Source organism: Capsicum annuum, chromosome 9, assembly GCF_002878395.1.
Source record: "Capsicum annuum cultivar UCD-10X-F1 chromosome 9, UCD10Xv1.1, whole genome shotgun sequence".
Taxonomy (NCBI): domain Eukaryota; kingdom Viridiplantae; phylum Streptophyta; class Magnoliopsida; order Solanales; family Solanaceae; genus Capsicum; species Capsicum annuum.
The window spans coordinates 158103784-158124733 of record NC_061119.1 but is presented as its reverse complement, the minus strand read 5'-3'; the positions used below and the strand labels follow the sequence as shown (position 1 = coordinate 158124733).

Sequence of the window (20950 nt, the reverse complement as noted above, 5' to 3'; positions counted from 1 at the left end):
CTGGACCGTACATATCTCCAAACAAAGACTCCTAATGATATTGAATCTATGCAAGTGTACCAACAAGGCAACAACTAACCAACTTTGATCCCAATTAGTTGGGGTGCTACATATATGGATACTTTGCTTTCGCGTATTCTGTTCTTTGTTGAGTTCCTCATGGATTCTAACCAAGAAAGTGTAAACAACTTCACTCCATGTCATCTTACGCATACTTCATCGCTTTACTACTTTTAATCACCAGCGTCACACATGCAAGAACAGACGTGTTCGGATGTCTACATGGGACATAAAAAAACCATCTCACACAACCCTCCATTATTTTATATACCCGGAACGTACTTCATACACCTTCCGTTAGATGCATTCATCTCTAATATTCTTTAACCTTGTATGATCGCATATCCATCCTAACATGCATTCCTAGGATGCTCAACGTGTGGATATGTTGAGCGTCTAAATTCTATGCTACTCATATTTGTAGATAAGTTGGGCCTTAGAGTCCCAACAGTCAATTTCATGTAACATTACTAGTTTCACAACTGTTCATGAAGCCAACTCCCCCCAGAATTCAAAAGCAAGTTCGATGAAAATGAACATTACAAAATCCCTTTACCGCCCTCCTCAAACACTTTTCCCGTTTCTATCATATATCTTCAAAACTGAAAAATGCTGCACTGGCTTTCATTTCACTTACCATTCAAGCCAGCTGTAACAAGAATGTCTGGATAATTCTGTGCTTTGACCTGCGAGAGTAAAAAGGACAAAAGAAAAAGCCAAAGACATTAAGCTTTCAACATAAGAAACTTACGAATACTTTCCCGATTGATTTGGTCAATGCACAAACCTTAAGTACTTTTTTGGGAGATGGATATATTACTTACATTATCAACAGGGGAATATGACTTCATGTAGTAATAGAATTCTTCCTTACGTGGATCACCCCATTCCTGTAGCAAATGAAGAGATTAAACATAAACCACAAACTTCAAAATATTCAATCTTCCAAGTCCCTCAAATGTTAATTAGAGCCAAGACATCACAATCTGATTCTCACAACTCCTCAAATATACCTTAAGCACATTTGGATCCACGTTACAAAAATATTTTACTAGTAAAGTTACAGCGTATCCACTGGAAAACCTGAGGCATAAATCCCAACACCATTACCACAAAAGAGTGCCCTCAGATACATTCTTGTAATCACATCCTCATATTGATCATCTAAATGATTTAAAATGGAGAATCCGCAACAATGAATGTCATGTCACTTAAATTTCTCAATAAAGTAAGTCACACACGGATTTAAATTAAAGAGATCTAACCTCCCACTCTGAAGTTGTTAAAGGAATAGTTGGATCAAGCATTGTAGTTAAAACATCTACAAAAGGAACCCCAGCCACAGCGGCTTTAAACAAATCAGGCCGCATGTTAACAACAGCACCAATCAGCAATCCACCTGCACTTCTTCCATTGATACAAAGTTTTTCCTTGCAACAGTACTTGTTGTCTATTAAATACTCTGCACAAGCAATGAAATCTGTGAAAGTATTTTTCTTTTTCAACAGTTTCCCATTTTCATACCACTGTCTCCCCATTTCGCCACCTCCACGAATGTGAGCAATAGCATAAATGAAACCCCTGTCTAACAGAGACATACGTGACGCCTTGAAAGTGGGATCAATACATACCTGTTAGGAATATGACATGTGCAGAGTCAACAAAGAATGATCAAGCTATAAGTTCTAACCAACAGATTAATGACTGTGACCTTGCACAAAATATCAATCTCAGGAATTCCACACTTGATAGACTGAAGACTTTACATCAATTCAAGTAGAAAGCCATCTGTTGGTAAATTTTCATTTATACCAAGGACAACGCGTACGTTTCTTGTACTGTCCATAAAAAAAGAAAAAACAAAAGGATTCATTCGACAGTATATCATCAAATTAAAACCATATGTGAATACCCATTGGCTACACACAAGCCATTCTTTAAAAATTTTGACAGTTTGACTATTGAAATCACATGAATATCAGATCTTTTCATACAACATTGCATTTTTGACCTGCAGTATTTTCTACAAAGAGTAGACTTCATAAACTTATGTTCCATTTACATAAATGCCCATCAATATAAAAAGAGACATGTCACATAACTTTTCCATCTAAGATCTGTGAAATTCCATAAAACACAGTGTTCAGAAACAATCAGAGCTACCATAATGTGCTTAGCCTAACCACAACAAAGAGATATTGAACTTCTTCCTTCAGATAAACAAGAAAAGGAAGGACAAACAGAGAATAGTACTCCACATTTAGTTACTCAATTATTAACTATATTAGCAAGTAAATCACCTCATAGGATCCATAGCCATAAAGAAGCAATGGATCTGAACTATCAAGTTTTACAAGATTCTTTTGATAGATTATTGATATAGGTATCTTTGTGCCATCTGAAACAGTAGCCCACTGCCTCTCAGTTACATAATTTGATGCATCAAAGCCTCCCAGTACCTAAATAAGATAATGAAACGAACCATTACAACTAATAAGTAATAACCAAAGTTACAATAACCATTAATTGCTGTCAGAGAATGTGAAGATGTTCCAAAAACGCCAAGAACCATCAGAAGAGTTATATAAGACTGCTATTCATACTTCTAGTACGATACTTCAAAAGTTGACCAAGATGTTCTTTCTTTGAGATGAGCGAAAAATTCTGAACACCAGAAGCATGTAATCAATCAGTATGCAATGACTGCTTATCTCATCAGTAAATAAGATACACGTGAAAATTTCTTAAACTTCAAAAAGATAAGACTGGAATGAGAAGTCCAAATATACATGTGTATTTATTTCTATATATAAAATAAATTATCTATTTTTGTATATGAAAAAGTAATAGTTTCCAAGGCAAGGAGATGAGTCCTAAAACTACTACTACTCTCCGTCTCATTTTATGTGATACTCTTTTCTTTTTAGTCTTCCTAAAAAAATGAAACCTATATATATTTAGAACAATTCAACTTTAGACTTGCTATTACCCTTAGGGGTCGTTTGGTGCGAGGGATAAGAGTAAATAATCCCGGGACAAAATTTAATACCTCACAATTGCTTGTTTGGTTGTACAACTTGGGATAACTTATCCCGGGATTATTAATCAATTCCGGGATAAGTTATTCCTCCCTCATGGTGGTATAGTAATACCATGATAAGTTATCCTTGGTTAAGCAATTAAAATGATAAAAGTACCCCTCACAAACTCATTTGATAATCATTTTTCACATCCATGAATATTCACAATATTTTTAATACCATTTATAATAACATTCACAACCTCTACTACTCGTTATTTTATGACAAATTTTCATATATTTTATTTAAAAAATTACACTATATAAATATATTTTTTATTTATGAATATATCACACATTAAATTTATTTGACTAATTATTATGTTTATTTATATATTTTGATTTCTCTTAAGAATAATAAGAATATTGACTCCATTGTTGAATTACATATTTTTTTTTTTTGAACTCGGTAACTTTTGTTGAATTACATATTTTAAATTAAATAATTTTTTAATCACTTGAAAATTGATGTTGTATATATCAATTAAAATGAATTTTAATATTTTATAGTATATGAGTGATGTGTTTAAATAAAGTGACATAAATAACAAATTCTTTTTTAATTTAACAAATTTAAGCTGGACGTTTTATTTCAAACTAAATAAGATGTAGTAAGATTTCTTTTTTAAACACACACGGCATAATCATGGAAAGGCACACAAAAAAAAATTAAGCTAAATAAGTTGAAAGTTATATTTTTAAATACACACGACATAATCATGGAAATGCACATACACAAAAAATTAAGCTACATAAGATGGAAGTTTTATTTTTAAGAATGAATATTTAAAGTTTGAAAAGAAATTATATAATAAAAGCTAAATAAGATGAAGGGTATCTTTGTAATCAATTAACTTATTCTTAGAAATTATACCATGCATATTATTTTGAATACAACAAACCAAACATTCAATAAAAAATATCTCAGCATAATTAATTTGTATAACTTATCCCAGCATAACTTGTATTCAAACCAAACGACCCCTTAGTGAGATGATTGTCAAACAAATGTGTATGACTTGTTTTAGACAAGAAGTTTCAAAAGTGTGTTTTTTCTTTCTTAATCCCTGTGCCCATAGTCAAACACCATCACATACAATGGAATAGAAAGAGTTACTTTTGTCATGCAATTATTCAATTTGATGCATGTTAGATATGAGTAGGAATAGGAATAGCATATAGAATTCAGTGGCGGACCTAGAATTTAAGGATAGTGGGTTCTTAAAAAATTAATAAACTGAAAAAAATAAAAAATCACCTCAATGAGGTTCGAACCCGAGTCACCACTACCAACGAAGCACCTTAAGATCAACTTAAATGTCAGTGCACTCAACCAACTTTTTGTTTAAGTGGGTGCTTTTATATGTTTTATACCTATTTTCATATATTTTCTATGTAATTATACTTATTTCGCATCAATTTTAATGGGTGCCTGAGCACCCCAAATTATAACGTAGGTCCACCCCTGATAGAATCCTACTTGGAAAAGGATTGGAATATAGTGTCATAAATAAGGCCTCAATGTAATAATATAGTTACAACAATTCAATAATATTTTTCTCACACACTCACATGGTATCAGAGCTTCCACGATCTTGGTAAAGAACCTACTTCTCAATATAATTTCTACTTCTCAATAGTGTCGTGCCATCATTCCGACCCTACCCATATAATTCTCTTTCTTGGTAGGGTCGTGTCATTATTCCGACCATACCCATATAATTTTTTCTCAGAATGTGGTCACTTTTCAGCCATCAAATCTAATAATCCGGCGCGTAAGCATGTTTCGGCCCGTTCTTCGGTGACTTTCTTGTTCAAGATCTACTTATCTCTTGATTTCTAGATGAACCACATATCTTATACCAGTTTTCGACAATTTTCCAGTGACGGATCGACTTTCCGGCGATGTTTACTACTTTTCGAATCACTTTTTCAGTTTGTTCCTTTTCAATTAAGATCTCCCAGACGTCCAAAGCAGTCCTTATCAGTTTTCTTACAGATATCTTCACCAAATCCATCACTGATCCTCATATTAATTACATCCATAACAAGCTTCGTATATATGTCTTCTATGCACCAGCTTGAGGGAGAGCATTAAAATATGAGTAGGAATAGGAATAGCATATAGAATCCTACTTGGAAAAGGATTATAATGTAATGTCCTATTAGGAAGACGATTGGAATGTAGTGTCTATAAATGGGTCTCAATGTAATAATGTAGTTACAACAATTCAATAATATTTTTCTCTTATATTCTCACAATGCACAAGACTTTTTTACTTGTTTGAAACCATATAAGGCTTTCTTTACTGCAACTTGTGCAACTCATTTTGAGAAGGGAAACTCATTGGGTCAAATTCAGCAGCTCAACCTATATAGTTCTTTTGGGACTATTTTGCAACTCCTTTCCTATAGAGCCTTGTACAATATTTGCTCCACTCAGGGTCAATGCCGAACACAATCTTTTATTTGCTTATACTCGAACAATTGGAATTTCCTAGAGTGGAAGTATCAAGAACTACAAGTGTTGGGCAGTCATTTCGGCCTTCTTGTAGATGTCTCGGAACATTAAAAAAACCTATGAAAAATGGAGCAGTAATGAAAGAAAGGAAGAAGAGAGCAAATCATAGCGGACTAGTGCAAGTGTTCCATGCAATTTGAGCATGCATCTGAAGCATCAAGTATGAGAACACAAATAATTAAGGTGTTTATTCCTCAGTGGAGGTTATATAAAGGATTTTAAAACCTTGGCTAGAACGAATGTTTGCCCCGCAATTCTTTAAAATTCAGCATTTTGAAATTCGGTCGAAACTTCACTTTTACCAAGGCTTGCTATAGGCTTGAGCTACAAGCCCTGGTACATGCCTTCATGTTACCTACTTTTGTATTCTGAAATTCTGTCGAAACTTCATTTTTACCAAGGCTAGCTAAAGACTTGAGCTACAAGCCCTGGTACATGCCTTTATGTTACGACAGCTAAAACAGCAGCTTTTGAGAGCTTGTACACGGGATTATAGGAGAGAAGCGGGGAGAAGAGGTTGTATAGGCTTGCTAAAGCTAGGGAGCGGAGGGCCCGTAACCTTGACCAAGTAAAGTGCATCAAGGGAGAGGATGGCAAAGTGTTGGAGGATGACGTGCACATTAAGAGAAGGTGGCAGTCGTATTTCCATAGACCTTGAATGACGAGGGCAAATGGACATTGAGTTAGGGGAGCTGGAGCACTCTGAGGGGTGTCGTGATTTCGGTTATTATAGACGTATTAAGATTGAGGAGGTCTCTGAGGCTACTCGCAGGATGCGCAGGGATAAGGAGACGGGGCCGTATGAGATCTCGGGGCTGTTTTGGAAGTATTCGGGCGGGGCAGGTTTGAGGTGGCTGACCGAATTGTTTAATGGCATTTTCAGGATTGGGGAGATGCCCGAGGCTTGGAGATGGAGTACGGTGATTCCTCTATACAAGAACAAGGGTGACATTCAGAGTTGCAACAACTACAGGGGCGTCAAGTTGTTGAGTCACACTATGAAGATTTGGGAGAGAGTGGTCAAGCGGAGGTTGAGGAGAACCGTGTCTATTTCGGAGAATCAGTTTGGTTCTATGCCCAGTCGCTCAACGACAGAGGCAATTCACCTTATACGAAGACTAGTGGAGATGTATAGGGAGAGGAAGAGGGGCTTACACATGGTGTTCATCTACCTGGAGAAGGCGTAGGATAAAGTTCCTATGGGGGTTCTTTGGAGATGCTCGGAGGTTAGAGGGGTCCTGTGGTGTACATCAGAGTGATTAAGGACATGTATGATGGAGCGAAGACTCGAGAACGGATAGTGGGCGGGGATTCAGAGCATTTTCCTATTTTGACAGGGTTGCCCCAGGGATCGACTCTTCATCCGTTTCTTTTCGCCTTAGTGATGGATGTTTTGACGCGACATATTCAAGATAAGGTGTCTTGGTGTATGCTATTGAAGGATAGCTGTAAGTATCTTGGGTCTATGATTCAGGGGAATAGAGAGATTGATGAGGATATCACGCACCGTATAAGGGCGGGGTGGATGAAATAAAGGCTCGCTTCGGGAGTTCTGTGTAATAAGAAGGTGCCCCCCAAGATTAAAGAAAATTTCTACAGAGTGGCGGTCCATCCAACCATGATGTATGGAGCGGAGTGCTGGCCAATCAAGAACTCCTACATCCAGAAGTTGAAAGTGACGGAAATGAGAATGTTGTAGTGGATGTGTATAACATCCAGAAGGTTTTTGATAAAAATGTGTATAATAGCATTTCTATTCTGTCGCTGAACCTTCTTTATAATTATTTTTGATAAGGTAATTGCATTGATGAAGCACGACGCTGAGGAAGTACGGTACATATACAAAATGCAGAAACTAGCAAGTGATCGTATTATATCTGCAGAGAAACAAAGGAAATCCAGCAGCACATAACATCCTGAGGAAACTCAGCGGTACAACAAAATTGTTAAGTTCGGAATACATCTATTTTTAGGTAATACAATGCTTTCTTATTTCATTCCCTTCAAAACATTTATAATTCTTTAAGCAGTCCACAGAATGCAAAGAGGGATGGTCGTCCAAATCTTTTTCTGCTCCTTCCTCATCCTCTGATGTTGCCAAAAACACAAGGTTTGCTTAATGGCCTATTGAATTCCATATACATTAAGGACATATCCCTAATCTTTCATACAAAATTTCAATGAGTAACAGATGATTGATTGTTCTCCATCTTTTCTGCAAATATAACTCAAGGTAAGCTTCTCCTTAGCAATTTAACAATGGGTAGAGGTAGGCCGAAGAAATATTGGGGAAAGACAACTAGACAAGGTAACTGGACAGGATATGGCGCAACTTCAGTTTACCAAGGACATGAGCTTAGATGGAAGGGCATGGAAGTCGTGAATTAGGGTAGAAGGTTATAAGGTATTGTAGATTGTCTCACTTGCCTGGGGATAGGCTGGGTGGTATAACCAACACTGCTGCTCAACTTTGAGATATATATGTATAATATTAAGGAGTATTGAGATTAGCACATATGTAATCTGTTTAAACCCAATTGGGAGCCAAAACGTTTTTGTCAAATTTATTCAACAGGTGGAGTCGATCTTAACTGCTCAAAATAGTGGGTGGCTTGATTTGAGTGAATAGCAAGGATAAAATATTGCGATGACTTGGCATAAAATTTTACAAACACTGGTGATTAATTTGTGTTTTTTCTCTACGGTCTGTTTTTTTTGTAATATATGGGGGACAACAGAATCTACTTTGCAGTAGGATTTAAGTCTTACGACATAACCAGACTTGCAGCTAGAGCTGAAGTTTGGTTTGAATGGGTTGAAAGAAGTCGGAATATGATGCGCAGGACAACTTTCAGCAAGAAAACCATGGAATGGCTAGTGTTTGTACTCCGAGAAGCTTCAAAAGATTCTGTCACACACACATGAGGTGGAAGTTAAATGAGCAGTACTCCAATTTCTTTTGTTCCAGGAAACATAACAAGTTTGGGAGAGTTATAAGCATTGTGACAGTACAAGGAGGAAATGGATCAGTCATTATTATTCCAGAATTAACATTAAATACGGGATGGGGAGATGTTGCATTTAAGATTGATAATTTCATCAAAGAACAAAAAGGTGTTTTTATCACAAACAGTTGCAACTTGCAAGAAGGCAGATCCAAAGATCCCTTATGTAGATTCAGTCAGGACTAGAAAGTGACAATCAAAGGAGGCATCGAAAGCCCAAGTCAGAAACAAAAACAGCTCTATCTTCGGTCTCTGGTGGTGATGCTAATCAGGAAAATGGTTTGCTCGGAAGATGTACAGTTGGGAACTTCAGCAAGGATGAGAAAGAGAAACCAACTATTACAGATATCCGGAAGTGAGAGGTGAGTACTTCGAAAAATGCTTTTGGCATCAATGTATACGAAATGTAAGGGCGCTCTTTCCTGTTCGAGTTTCCCAACAAACACATGGCAGAGCATATTCTTCATGGGCAGTGGATGTGGAAGCACCTGAAGATCCATCTCGACTGGTGGATGCTGACAGTCGGATGTTGTACACATCGAGAGAATTCAACATGGGTAAGAGCGATAGGCCTTCCTCTTCAGTTTTGGACAGAAAAAATATTTAAAGCCATCAGAAATCAATGCGGGGGTTGGCTGGAAACTGAGGAGGAGACGTCTTTGAAGAATCATCATCTGAAATGGGTGAGAATAAGAGTCAAAGGAGATGGAGGAGAAGTTCTGAAAGAGGTAAAGATAGTCGAAAATGGTCTTACCTTTCACATCCCCATCTGGTGTGAGTCAAAAACCTTGGTGGTCGCCGCAGAAGATGAAGTTATGCAGTCAGAGGACCAGAGGACCACTGGTAAAAAAAAACTTACCGGGTTAAAGACAGCGGTCCACACAAAGAAGTAGATAGGCACGTGGGTGCCCCTGTACAAGCATTTATTTCAAATAATAATATAGCTGGCGAGTGCCCAGCGACACGTGAGACATGGGGCAGATGAGGGGCTTGTGTTTTCAAACTGTGATTTTTCTTTGGGCCCAGCGAATAGAGGAGCAGTTTTTGAAAAGGGCCCAGTTCTATTTAATGAGGCCCATATGATAAACCCAAGACACTTTAATGGCACGTGCTCTACAAGGATAGATCCGTTGCTTGTGGAAATAAAAGAAAACCACACAAATGACTCTTTCTTCAACAACAGCTCAGGAGACCTAGCGATAAAATTCCCAGAGGAAGACCAGCCAACCTCTCCAATGAAAAGACCAATTATAGGAAAGGGGAAGATTACGAAGATGAAGTAGCAAACATTGAAGATGTTGATACACGATCAGAAAACGATAGAGATCAGCAAGACATGTAATTGGTCGATTGCATTGATGATCAGAATTGGAACATAGAAGAGGCTGAACCTCTAAATTCTGTATATGCAGAGGGGGAAAGTGATGAAAAGGTGGACGTGTCAATTTGGGTTCATCAAAACATAATCAAGCTAAGCAAGGAGTTTGGGGTAGAATTCCAGCACTGCACAAAGGAAGTGTTGGCCCTATTCAAGAAGATAGATAGAAAACGACAAGTAATCAAGAAAGAACCATTGACAAGAGTCATGAAAACTCCAAAGGTTCACCGGAGCTAAAAGGACTAGCCATTGACATGAAGTTCCAATGTACAGGGGCAAGAACTAGGGGGAACAGAAATCCTATTATACTATGATGGAGATCATAATAATTTCTTGGAACGTGAGGGGATTAAATTGTAGAGATAAAAGGAGGGTGATAAATAGTTTAATTCAAAAGTGGAAAGCAGATGTCATTTGTCTGCAGGAAACTAAACTAGACTGGAAGGAGATATAGGGGATTTAGTTCATTAGATAAGGGGAAATAGGGGGGTTGATATGGACAGCTGGAGACAAGTGGTACTAGGGGTGGTGTATTGATGTTATGGGATAGCAAGGTTTGGGAAGGGGAAATTGCGGAAATTGACTCGTATACTTTGACGTGTAGCTTCATGTCCAGGACCAACGATTTTGGTTGGCACATGACAGGGTTTTATGCACCAAGCTGCAATAGGAAAGACAAGAAGGGTGGTGGGAAATAGGAGCTAGTAGGGGCCTATTCACAGGGTCATGGGTAGTTGGGGGAGATTTCAACATAGTCATATAAGCTTCGGAGAGGAAGAATTGTTCCAGAAATTCTGGATACATGACTGAGTTCTCTGATTTTATTGAGGATATGGAGTTGATTGATCTACAATTGCATGAGGGAAATTATACCTGGACCAGAGGGAACAATCTGGAAACCTCCTCTAGAATTGACAGGATTTTATACTCTGACGAATGGGGAGAAAAATTTTAAAATGTCAATCAAGAGATTCTCCCTAGAATATGTTCTGATCATTCGTCGGTTGTTCGAGTGGCAGTTGGTAGTACACAAAGTCATATTTCAAGTTTGAAGCATGGTGGCTGGAAACTAACGGCTTTAATGACAAAGTAAAGGATTGGTGTGGCTCTTTTGAAATAGTAGGCAGGCCTAACTTTATCCACATTAAAAGCTCTGAAGACCAAGTTGAAAGAATGGAGTTCAGGTACTTTTGGGAGCTTGGAGAAAAATAAAAATTTGATCTTGAGCAAGATTGCAGTTATCGGTAATATTCAACGGACCAGATCCTTAGACCATCCAAAGGGCTGATCTATACATGGAATTTGAGGATTTTGCAAAAAAAGAAGAAATAGCATGGAGGCAAAGGTCAAGAACATTATAGATCAAACAGGGAGATAAAAAGATATGAGCTCCTTTTTCCAGAGAATTGCCAATGCTCACAAGAGGAATAATCATATTGATCAGCTGTTAGTGGAAGGAGAAGTAATTGAGGAGGCAAAGAATATCAAAAAGGAGCTCATATCTTTCTATGAGAAACTTTATTCTGAGAACTGGAGACCCTTGCACAACACAAACCAGTGTCCCAGCATCAACACAGAAGACCAGCAGGAATTGCAAAGACCTTTCAAGGAAAAAGAAGTTTTGGAAGGGCTTAAGGCATGTGTAGTAGATAAAGCTCCAGTCCCAGATGGATACACTATGGGATTCTTTGTCCAATGTTGGGAGGTCCTAAAGGTGATGTGATGTCTACAATACAGAACTTTCATTCTTAGGAAGTTTCTGAGAAAAGTTCCAATGCAACTTATATAGCCCTTATTCCTTAAAAAATGGGGCTAACGCAATTCTGATTGCTAATGAATGTATAGATTCCAAACTTAAAGATAAGAATCAAGGGATCATGTGCAACTTGGATATTGAAAAGGCATATGACCACGTAACTGGAACTTTTTACTTGGAATTCTGCAGAAGATAAGGTTTGGTGGGAAGTGGATTAGGTGGACGAGATTTTGTATTCGCACTGTCAGATTCTCGATGTTGATAAATGGTTCACCTGAAGGTTTTTCCCTTCACAAAGAGGTTTGAGACAAGGTGATCCGTTGTCACCTTTTCTTTTTATTCTGGTAATGGAGGGACTTAACAATATGGTGAAGACTGCACACCATAATGGGTGGATAAGGGCTTCAATGTAGCGAAGGGACAAAATGAGGCAGTGGAAGTAATGCAACTTCAATATGCAGATGATACTCTCATTTTTTGTGATGCAGAGAAGAGTCGGTTGAAGTATTTGAGGATTATCCTTGTTCTGTTTGAGGCCACTTCAGGTCTCCACATTAATTGGAAAAAAATGCCATATTTTTCCAATCAATGAGGTGACAAGGCTTCAAATTTTGGCTGATACTTGGGCGGTGAGATAGGGAAGATCCCAACAGTTTACTTAGGAATGCCCTTAGGAGCAAATAGTAAATCCAAGGAGATTTGGAATGTTGTTCTAGAAAGATGTGAAAAGAGATTAACTAGATGGAAAACTCATTACTTATCAATGGGAGGAAGATTTGTGTTGATCAACTGTGTCGTAGATGCTATACCTACCTATTTGATGTCATTATTTCCTCTTCCTAATAATGTGGAAGAAAGAATTGATGCTCTTATAAGAAACTTTTCGTGGTACGGCAACAAGGAGAAAAAAGGTTACCATTTGGTCAAATAGAAAACCTTATTATTCGACAAGAATCATGGAGGTTTGGGTATCAGAAGTCTGAGAAAGCAAATCAGAAGTCTTCTAATGAAATGGCTTTGGAGACTGCCCAAGGAATGGGCACTGTGATTACAACAAAGTATGAAAATGATGGGTTTTGGAAGACTAAAGAAGTGAACACTTATGGGACCGGCTTGTGGAGATCAATTAGGAACTTATGGCATGGATTCTCCGAAAGAATTGATTTTAATGTGAAAGATGGCAAGAGGATTCTATTCGGTGAGGAAAACCAGTTAGGGAATGGTACTCTAAAGCAAATGTTTCCCAAAACATTTTCTTACTAAACCAGCAGCAAAAATCTACTCTACATGAAGTATGGTCTAATCAACGTTGGAACTTAACCTATAGGAGACGGATGCAAAACTGGGAAATTGAAATATTGGCCAGCTTTTACGGCACGTTAGACCAGTGCAAAGGGCTACAGGAAGGGGAAGACACCTTACGATGGAAATGTCACAGTAAGGGCATTTTCAATGTAAGTTTTGCATACAAGGACCAAATGGGTTCTAAGATTAATTTTCTACCCAGGAAGCTTATATGGAAAACCAAAACTCCACACAAAGTAGCTATTTTTACTTGGCTGGTTGTGAAAGAAGCTGCTTTATCTCAGGAGAACCTACAAAAGAGGGGCATACATTTGTGCTCTAGATTTTTTTTTTTTGTGAAAAAAACACAAAGACAATTAACCATCTGTTCCTTCATTGTAAAGCGGTGTGCCAGCTATGGAATCTATTTACCAATTTCAGAGGCATTAGATGGACCATGCTAGGAAGAACAGAAGAGGCATTATTAAGCTAGAACACCGAGGGAGAAGGCAGCACCAACAAAAGCAGATGGAGAATTGTCCCAGCAGTAATATGGTGGACAATATGGGTAGCCCGGTGCATTAAAGCTATCGCTATGCGCAGTGTCCGGGGAAGGGCCTCACCACAAAGGTGTATTGTACGCAGCCTTACCTTGCATTTCTGCAAGAGGTTGTTTCCAAGGCTTGAACCCGTGACCTCCTGGTCACATGGCAGCAACTATACCAGTTACTCCAAGGCTCCCCTTTTCATGGTGGACAATATGGAAGGAGAGAAATTCCAGGTGCTTTGACGACAAAAGTAGCTCTATACAAAAGTTAAAAATGAATTGCATTATAAGTTTTTGCTATTGGTGCAGTTCAGAGTATATAGATGATCCAATTTCTATAGTAGACATCTTAGGATACTTGTAAGAAGAGATAAGATCTAGAGGAAGAGTATGTTTTTACTCTTTTGACTGTTGGGTCATTGATGTAAATTTTCGCTCCTAGCATTATGTGCTGATGATTTATACACAAAATCTGTTACCTTCATCAAAAAAGCAGGGATAAAATGTTCTCTGTTAAGAACGGCTAAAATTTGTTGTTAGACCTTAGGGTTAGGGTAACTAATTGAACCCTGAACCCTAAGATTATTAGGAAAACTATAGCTCACGCTGAAGCTGTCTGTTTTGGATGGATTATCACTTGGGAGGCTTTGTTTAACTCAGAATAATCCATAGACGAGAGGTTTTGCACCTGTGTTAAGAAGATCTGTTCTTGGAGCATTTGTTCTTGCATTGCAGTCTCCAGAGAAACACTGAAAGTTGCTTCTTAATGTAACTGGTGTTTCATGGGTAATGCCTCTAAAGATATCAAGAGGTTTTTTGGAAAGCTAGCAAAGTCAAAGGATGTCTAAAAGCTTGAAGAAGATTTGGAGAACAATTCCCTTACGCATTTTCTGGACTAAATGGCTGGAAAGAACAAGGGTTGATTTGAAGGAAACAGGATGCATATTTCTAGAATTAAAATACTTGTTTGCATAATTTATATTTTTGGCATAACAGTAATTTATTAGATAGTCTAGGGATATTGTTGTTTCATGTACTTTTCTATAGCAACTAGGTACTTAAGTTAATAAAACTGGTCCTTATCAAAAAAAGTGTACAGCTATGTTGGTCGAATTTGGGTGCAGATCTGGAGGTTGGATTCATCATCACATAAATATTAGGATTCGGGACTACAGATAAATGCAGATAGGGGTGCTGGTATACCGCCAATTACTGTCACATATATATGAATAATATATTTCTATTTTCAAAGTTATTGAACTAAAACTAATACAATTTAATTCTTTATAAGCACCTAATATTCTACTCAAAAGATATCTCGTGTAATAAAGAAGTGCTCTGATGCTTGATCTACTTATATATATATATATGATATAAACCCAAGAAATAAACAAACTACCAAATTATTTTTATTTTTCTTGATCATAGATGTAGTCAAAGCACCCCAAGTAAGTTGACAAAATCCAGTTTGGATCCCACAACCACTACCAGATCGTGCCGGATAACATGTGTGTAGAGGGGATTTTGAAGGTCCGAGCAACATAGGTTCCGCCTCAGAATTCTCGAATCTCGACTGCATACAATTTTTCTCCTTATATCTCCACTCTTTTGGCATTGCAGTATGTGACCCTGTGACTTCTTCTAGTTAAGATGAATTATACTTTACCATGTTACCATAGCTTTTAAATGTGATAAACCGCATTTGATCCTTCTTTTGAAAGGTGTTAGCTAAAACTAAACCATGCTATATAAGCACACCATATCAGATTGAATTCAGGCCAAATGAGTTAAAATTGAAATAAACTTGCTTCCATAATATGATTTAGATGTTAGAAGTTCATTTTAAATTCACTTCATAATCCAAATTACCAAATACAAGAAAAAACTAGCATTTGGGCCAAATTTCATTTTTTGGGAACTTTTAAAAGTGAAATATATGTCCCAAATACTATAGTCAAACACATGGTGAAACTTCATCCAAATCGTCAAATCTATGGCCAAAAGCTAGCTAAGGAAATGGCTAAAATACATGATTGGGGAAAAGGGAAAAAGCTAGGCTTGTTTAGGGCAACCCGGTGCACTAAAGCTACTGCTATGCACGGTGTCCGGGAAAGGGCCCCACCACAAGGGTGTATCGTACGCAGCCTTAACTTGCATTTCTGCTAGAGGCTGTTTCCAAGACTTGAACCCGTGACCTCCTGGTCACATGGCAGCAACTTTACCAGTTACTCCAAGGCTCCCCTTCCATAGTAAGGCTTGTTTAATGTTAAGAAAAGTAAGAGCCTGTGTTTGATGTAAAAAGTGTACTCATACACCAAAACAAAGCAAGTATTTAATGAGTCAATGCACTAGACTCATAATAAAAACAACTCAAATTACCATCGTAAGTAAAACCTCATGCTACTCACCGTCTCAATCTTCTTCAGCACCGAAACCCCTGTGTCCATATCATAATCATATACAGAAGGTGGGGTTCTCATTGAGCTATAAGAAAACCTGAGTACACCGGATTCAAATTCTGATTCTAACAGATCCACAGAGTATACAGGATCAACAAAATCAACAGCACGACCACCTTGAAGTCTTTCTAGTGGCTCTCCAACAGCAGGAAGACGATATACAGTTATTCTGGGTAGACCATTTTCACGTTCACGAACAGCAAGATGGTCAGTAAAAAGTTGTATGTCCTGGAGCTTGACACTGCACGACAACCAAATTTAATGAGCCATAATCATGAAATAGCTCCATAATATTTCGTACTCACCAAATAGACTAGAAGAGGAATAGCTCTCTTAATCCCTTTGCTCATTTCTTATGGTTTTTCCAAAAATTCACAGGACTTTACACAGGTATAGTTAAGTTGTGAAAAATCTAAGCTCAAGAGATATCACAAGACTTTCGGGGAGTTTTAGTTAGTCGGGACTGTGGCTAAATTAGGCATCAGGTTGTAACAACAAAAAGGTAGATAGAATATCGAATGGAAGACCTCTTGAGATTGCTAGCAAACTGAAGGTACATGATGATATTTTAGCTCCAAGACCTTATTCCATACCATGAGGAAAACAAGGAAAGCAATTAGCTTATGCACCACTTCTAAAGGTTATAATTACAATATTATAGGTAGTGTGAGAAGGAAGAGAAATTGAGAAAGAACACTGCTTGATTATTTCCTCAATCCATTGGGGTTTAAACAGCTATGTTTGCATTTCAAAGAAAGGTAAGAGAATTGCAATACATAATCACAGGAGAAATCAAGAATCAGGGGAAAACAAGAATCGAGCTATAACATATTTACGAGATCTAAGTTGCTCGGACTCGGGTGCGGGTATCCGAGACGGGTGCGGATCCGAGAGTCGGATTCGTCAAAATATAAATTTTAAGATTTGAGGGTGCGAATCTGTGTGGATACGGGTGCAGGGATTCTGCTAAAAAAATTAAATATTATAAATATAGAGGTTCTATTTATAATGTTATTGATGAAGACAATTTTAGACTTTTCCCAATTTAAATCAATTTAATTTTCTTTGACATATAGGGATTATGATTTATTTATTTTAGTTAGTTTACTATTTTTAGTTACTTTTGTCTTTAATTTTACTTTTCAATTAGGAGTAGTATTATTGTTAGGAACTTTTTCCCAAAATTTTAACTTACATTTATTTACCAAATATTGATATAAATTATTTTTATATCATAAAAAAGTTAGAATACACTGGACCCCACTTCTTCGGAGGTAGCGGTATGAACTGCATACATTTTACCCTTTCCAGACCCCACTTGGTGAGAATACACTGGGTTTGTTGTTGTGTTGTTGTTGTAAAAAAGTTAGAATAAAAAAATACAACTGACATGCAGTAAACTTATGTTGCTGGGCATGTGTAAACCGACATAACTCATAAGTGTAGTGAATTTTCTATCAAAAACACAATAGAAAAACACGTGTATTAAATATTTTTATTAAAAACAAAATTGTTGTATATTTATTGTTTATATTTTTTTAAACTTTTTAGATATAACGCAATTAAATAAAATTGGTTAGAGAACCGACATAATGACCAACTCCGAGAAGTACATACGTCAACGCCGTCGCCGAAAAATACATACGCCAACGTCGTCGCCAAGAAACAGTTACTGTTTCTTCCTACCCAGTCCTCATCGTCGATCATCGGCACTTCGACAAGGCACATCGACAACGTCATTTCTGTTTTGTAACTTTACAGTTCGCCGGTGTAGTCGTTGGTCAGAATTTTTTCAGGTAAGTCGTCGGCCTATCCAATGTGTCCCCTCAAATTTCTTCTTGAATTTGGTCAACGAGTCCGAAATCGTTTGACTGAATCGGAGACGGCGGAAGCATACGCACCCGCGCCAATCTCATGTCGAGACGGGTTCGGCGGCAAAACCGCCGAGTCCGAGCAGCATAATACGAGATCCTAGGGTGTGGCCTAATGGCCAATAAATTGGGTTAAGCACCTGAGGTATCAGGTTCAAATCCCAGTAGAGGCAGCAGCAGAGGCAAAAAATACTGGGTAGTTTCTTCCCATTTGTCTAACCTTTGACCGACATAGTTACCAAGTACCTGTGTTGGTGGGAGGTAGCGTGAACATCGTAGAATTAGTTGAGGTGCGTACAAGCAATCCCAACAATTATTATTTAAAAAAAAAAAAATCCTACGATATTCTAACTACTCACCCTCAAGCTGGAGCATTCTTTATCAGGTAAACGTATTTTCATTCATAAACATGGCCAAAAAACTGGTTGTATAAAGGTAAAGAATCTCCAAGAACAGATAATTTTGTACAAACTCCACCCAATCTCCTATACAACTTGGAATCCAATGGGTGCACCAAAAGAAAATACGGGACCGGAGGCTACTCCTCAACTGAGAAATGCTAGATTCTACCCCCTCAAAAGCTCTCCTAGTTCCCTCTCTCAACACCACCCACATCAACGTGAGTGGAACCACGTTCCAAGCCTTGTGTCTTCTCCTTCTCCCGCTCTTCCAACTAACCATGAATTTTTTCACTATTCTTGGCATTGCCTATGAAGTATCAAACCACCTAAACATATCCCACCATAACCTTAATGGTAAAATCACAATGAAGAAGAAGATGATCCACGTCCTCACCCGTTTTCTTGCACATATAACATTTGCTGATGCAACCAACCTTTTCGCTTTATAAGATTTTCCGCCATCAAGACCACCCCTCGAGCAGCTAGCCAAATGAAAAAACACACCTTCCTTGGTACTTTCATTATCCAACCAGTGTTACAAGGGAAACATCCACCTCTCTAACCAAAAGTTTGTCATAATAAGACTTGACTGAGAAGATACCATTCTTTCCCACATCCCACCACAAAGCATCGGGGTTATCTACTATTATGAATTGTTTATGGAGTACGTCCAACAATTTTGAAACTCAGTCACCTCCTAATCATGGAAGTCACCTCCTAAATCTCAAGTCTCAAAAATTCTCTCTATCTTGTGTCCCTCTAATTTGTTGTATTGTCAAGTCTCTTTGGCTAGAAATTCTGTGTAAGCTAAGAAAGTCATCTTTCAATAAATTTGTCTCCACACCACCTATGTCCCCAAAATCTTACTCTCCTCCTATCTCTTTCCTACCTTGAATGAGATGTTACGTTGAAATCATCCTATCCCTTCAAGATATTCCTCCACAAAACACACCCAAAAGGCATAGTCACGTCTCTAGTTCTCCCTTCCCCTTCCATAGCCCATATTTATCAACTATCACGTCTCTCCAAGAAGCATTCTCCTCCACCCGAAACCTCCAAAGCCACTTATCTAACAAAGCTTTGCTAAACACCTTTAAGTCTTTAATGTCAAGCTCTTTCCATTTTTTAGGAGAAGTGAGAATTTCCCATCTTACTAGATGAAACTTCTTAGCCCCGTCCGCTGCATCCCAAAGAAAATCTCTTTGAATCTTTTCCAACTCTCCTGAGACAGAAGCTGGAGCGTAAAACAAATAAGTAAGAATGCTCGAAAGAGTACTCTTAATGAGCACCTCTTTTCCACCTTCGGACAAATACCTCTTATGCCACCCTGCTAATCTTTTTTCAACCGTTTAAATAACCAGATTCCATATTGTAACATTCTTGTTTGAAGCTAACGGTAAATCGAGATAGGTAGTAGGTAAGGCCCCAACCCTGCAATTCAAAACTTAAGTGACCCACCTCACCTACTGGAATGATCTCGCACTTCCTTAAATTAATTTTAAGGCTTGAACTACCTGAAACCAAGTGAGGACTTGACATAAATAATCCAATTGGGTTCTGTCTGCGTCACAAAAACCAAAGTATCATTTGCAAACAATAAGTGAGAAACCAAAATTGTTCCAACACACCCAACCACAGCATTGAAACCCTTTATGAAACCTCTCATGACAGTTTTATTCATCATCCTGCTCAATGCTTCCATTATTAGGATGAACAACATGGGAGGATAAGGGATCCCCTTCCCCCTAAGCTCCCAAAAAACTGCAAGGATTGCCATTCACCAAAACAGAATATCTCACTGAAGAGATGCAAAAATAAATCCATTTTCTCCATTCCTATCCCAAATTCCATTTGTAGCATAATGGTGTCTAGGGAACTCCAATTCACATGATCGTAGGACTTTTCAAGATCTAGGTTGCACAATACACCTGTAACCTTGCTTTATCCTTGAACCCACCACTTCGTTCGCCACCAATATTGCATCAAGAATCTGCCTACCCTTCACAAAAGCATTATGAGAAGTAGATATAATCTTATCCAACACCTATTCAAGTTTCTTGGAAAACATCTTAGAGATGATCTTACTGATGCTTCCCACTAGACTAATTTAGTCTTTCAAGCTCGAGGCTCTCTCTCGCTTAGGGATGATGATGATGAACAAAACATTTGAACTATTTAAAAATCATCTCTATCCTGAAACTCAGAAATAGTATCCATCACCTCATTTTTTACCGTGCTCCAGCAATGCTGAAAAAAACTATGCCAGAGAACCATCAGGCCCGGAGCTTTGTCACCCGTGCAGCACTCTACTGCCTTACTCACTTTCTCCTCGTCAATCTCCCACTTTAACCACAAACACTCCTCCCCGTTGATATGATTGAACTCTAAACACACACACACCCCATATTAGGCTTCCAACTCGCTTTCTCTTTAAAAGAACGTTTGCAAAACAATTGCTCCCTCTACTTCCTCCTCACCCACATGCAACATCCCATTTAACTTCACCAACTCAGCAAAGTTGCTTCTCCTATTTGAAATTGCTACCCTACGAAAAAATTGAGTATCTGAGTCCCCTTCCTCCAACCACAA

The 20950-nt window shown here is 38.0% G+C and overlaps 1 protein-coding gene across 3 annotated transcripts in view; it reads right to left on the bottom strand.

Moving 5' to 3' along the window:
* LOC107842435 (protease 2-like) overlaps window positions 1–20950 on the bottom strand; it is a 48543-nt gene that overhangs the window by 14427 nt on the left and 13166 nt on the right. For all 3 annotated transcript variants that reach the window (XM_047395879.1, XM_047395880.1, NM_001324597.1), the window contains exons 5-9: window positions 16039–16330; window positions 2361–2519; window positions 1326–1691; window positions 885–950; window positions 698–746 (exon numbers count right to left, since the gene is read on the bottom strand). In XM_047395879.1, coding sequence (XP_047251835.1) covers window positions 698–746; window positions 885–950; window positions 1326–1691; window positions 2361–2519; window positions 16039–16330 — 932 coding nt within the window. The remainder of the gene's footprint in view (window positions 1–697; window positions 747–884; window positions 951–1325; window positions 1692–2360; window positions 2520–16038; window positions 16331–20950) is intronic.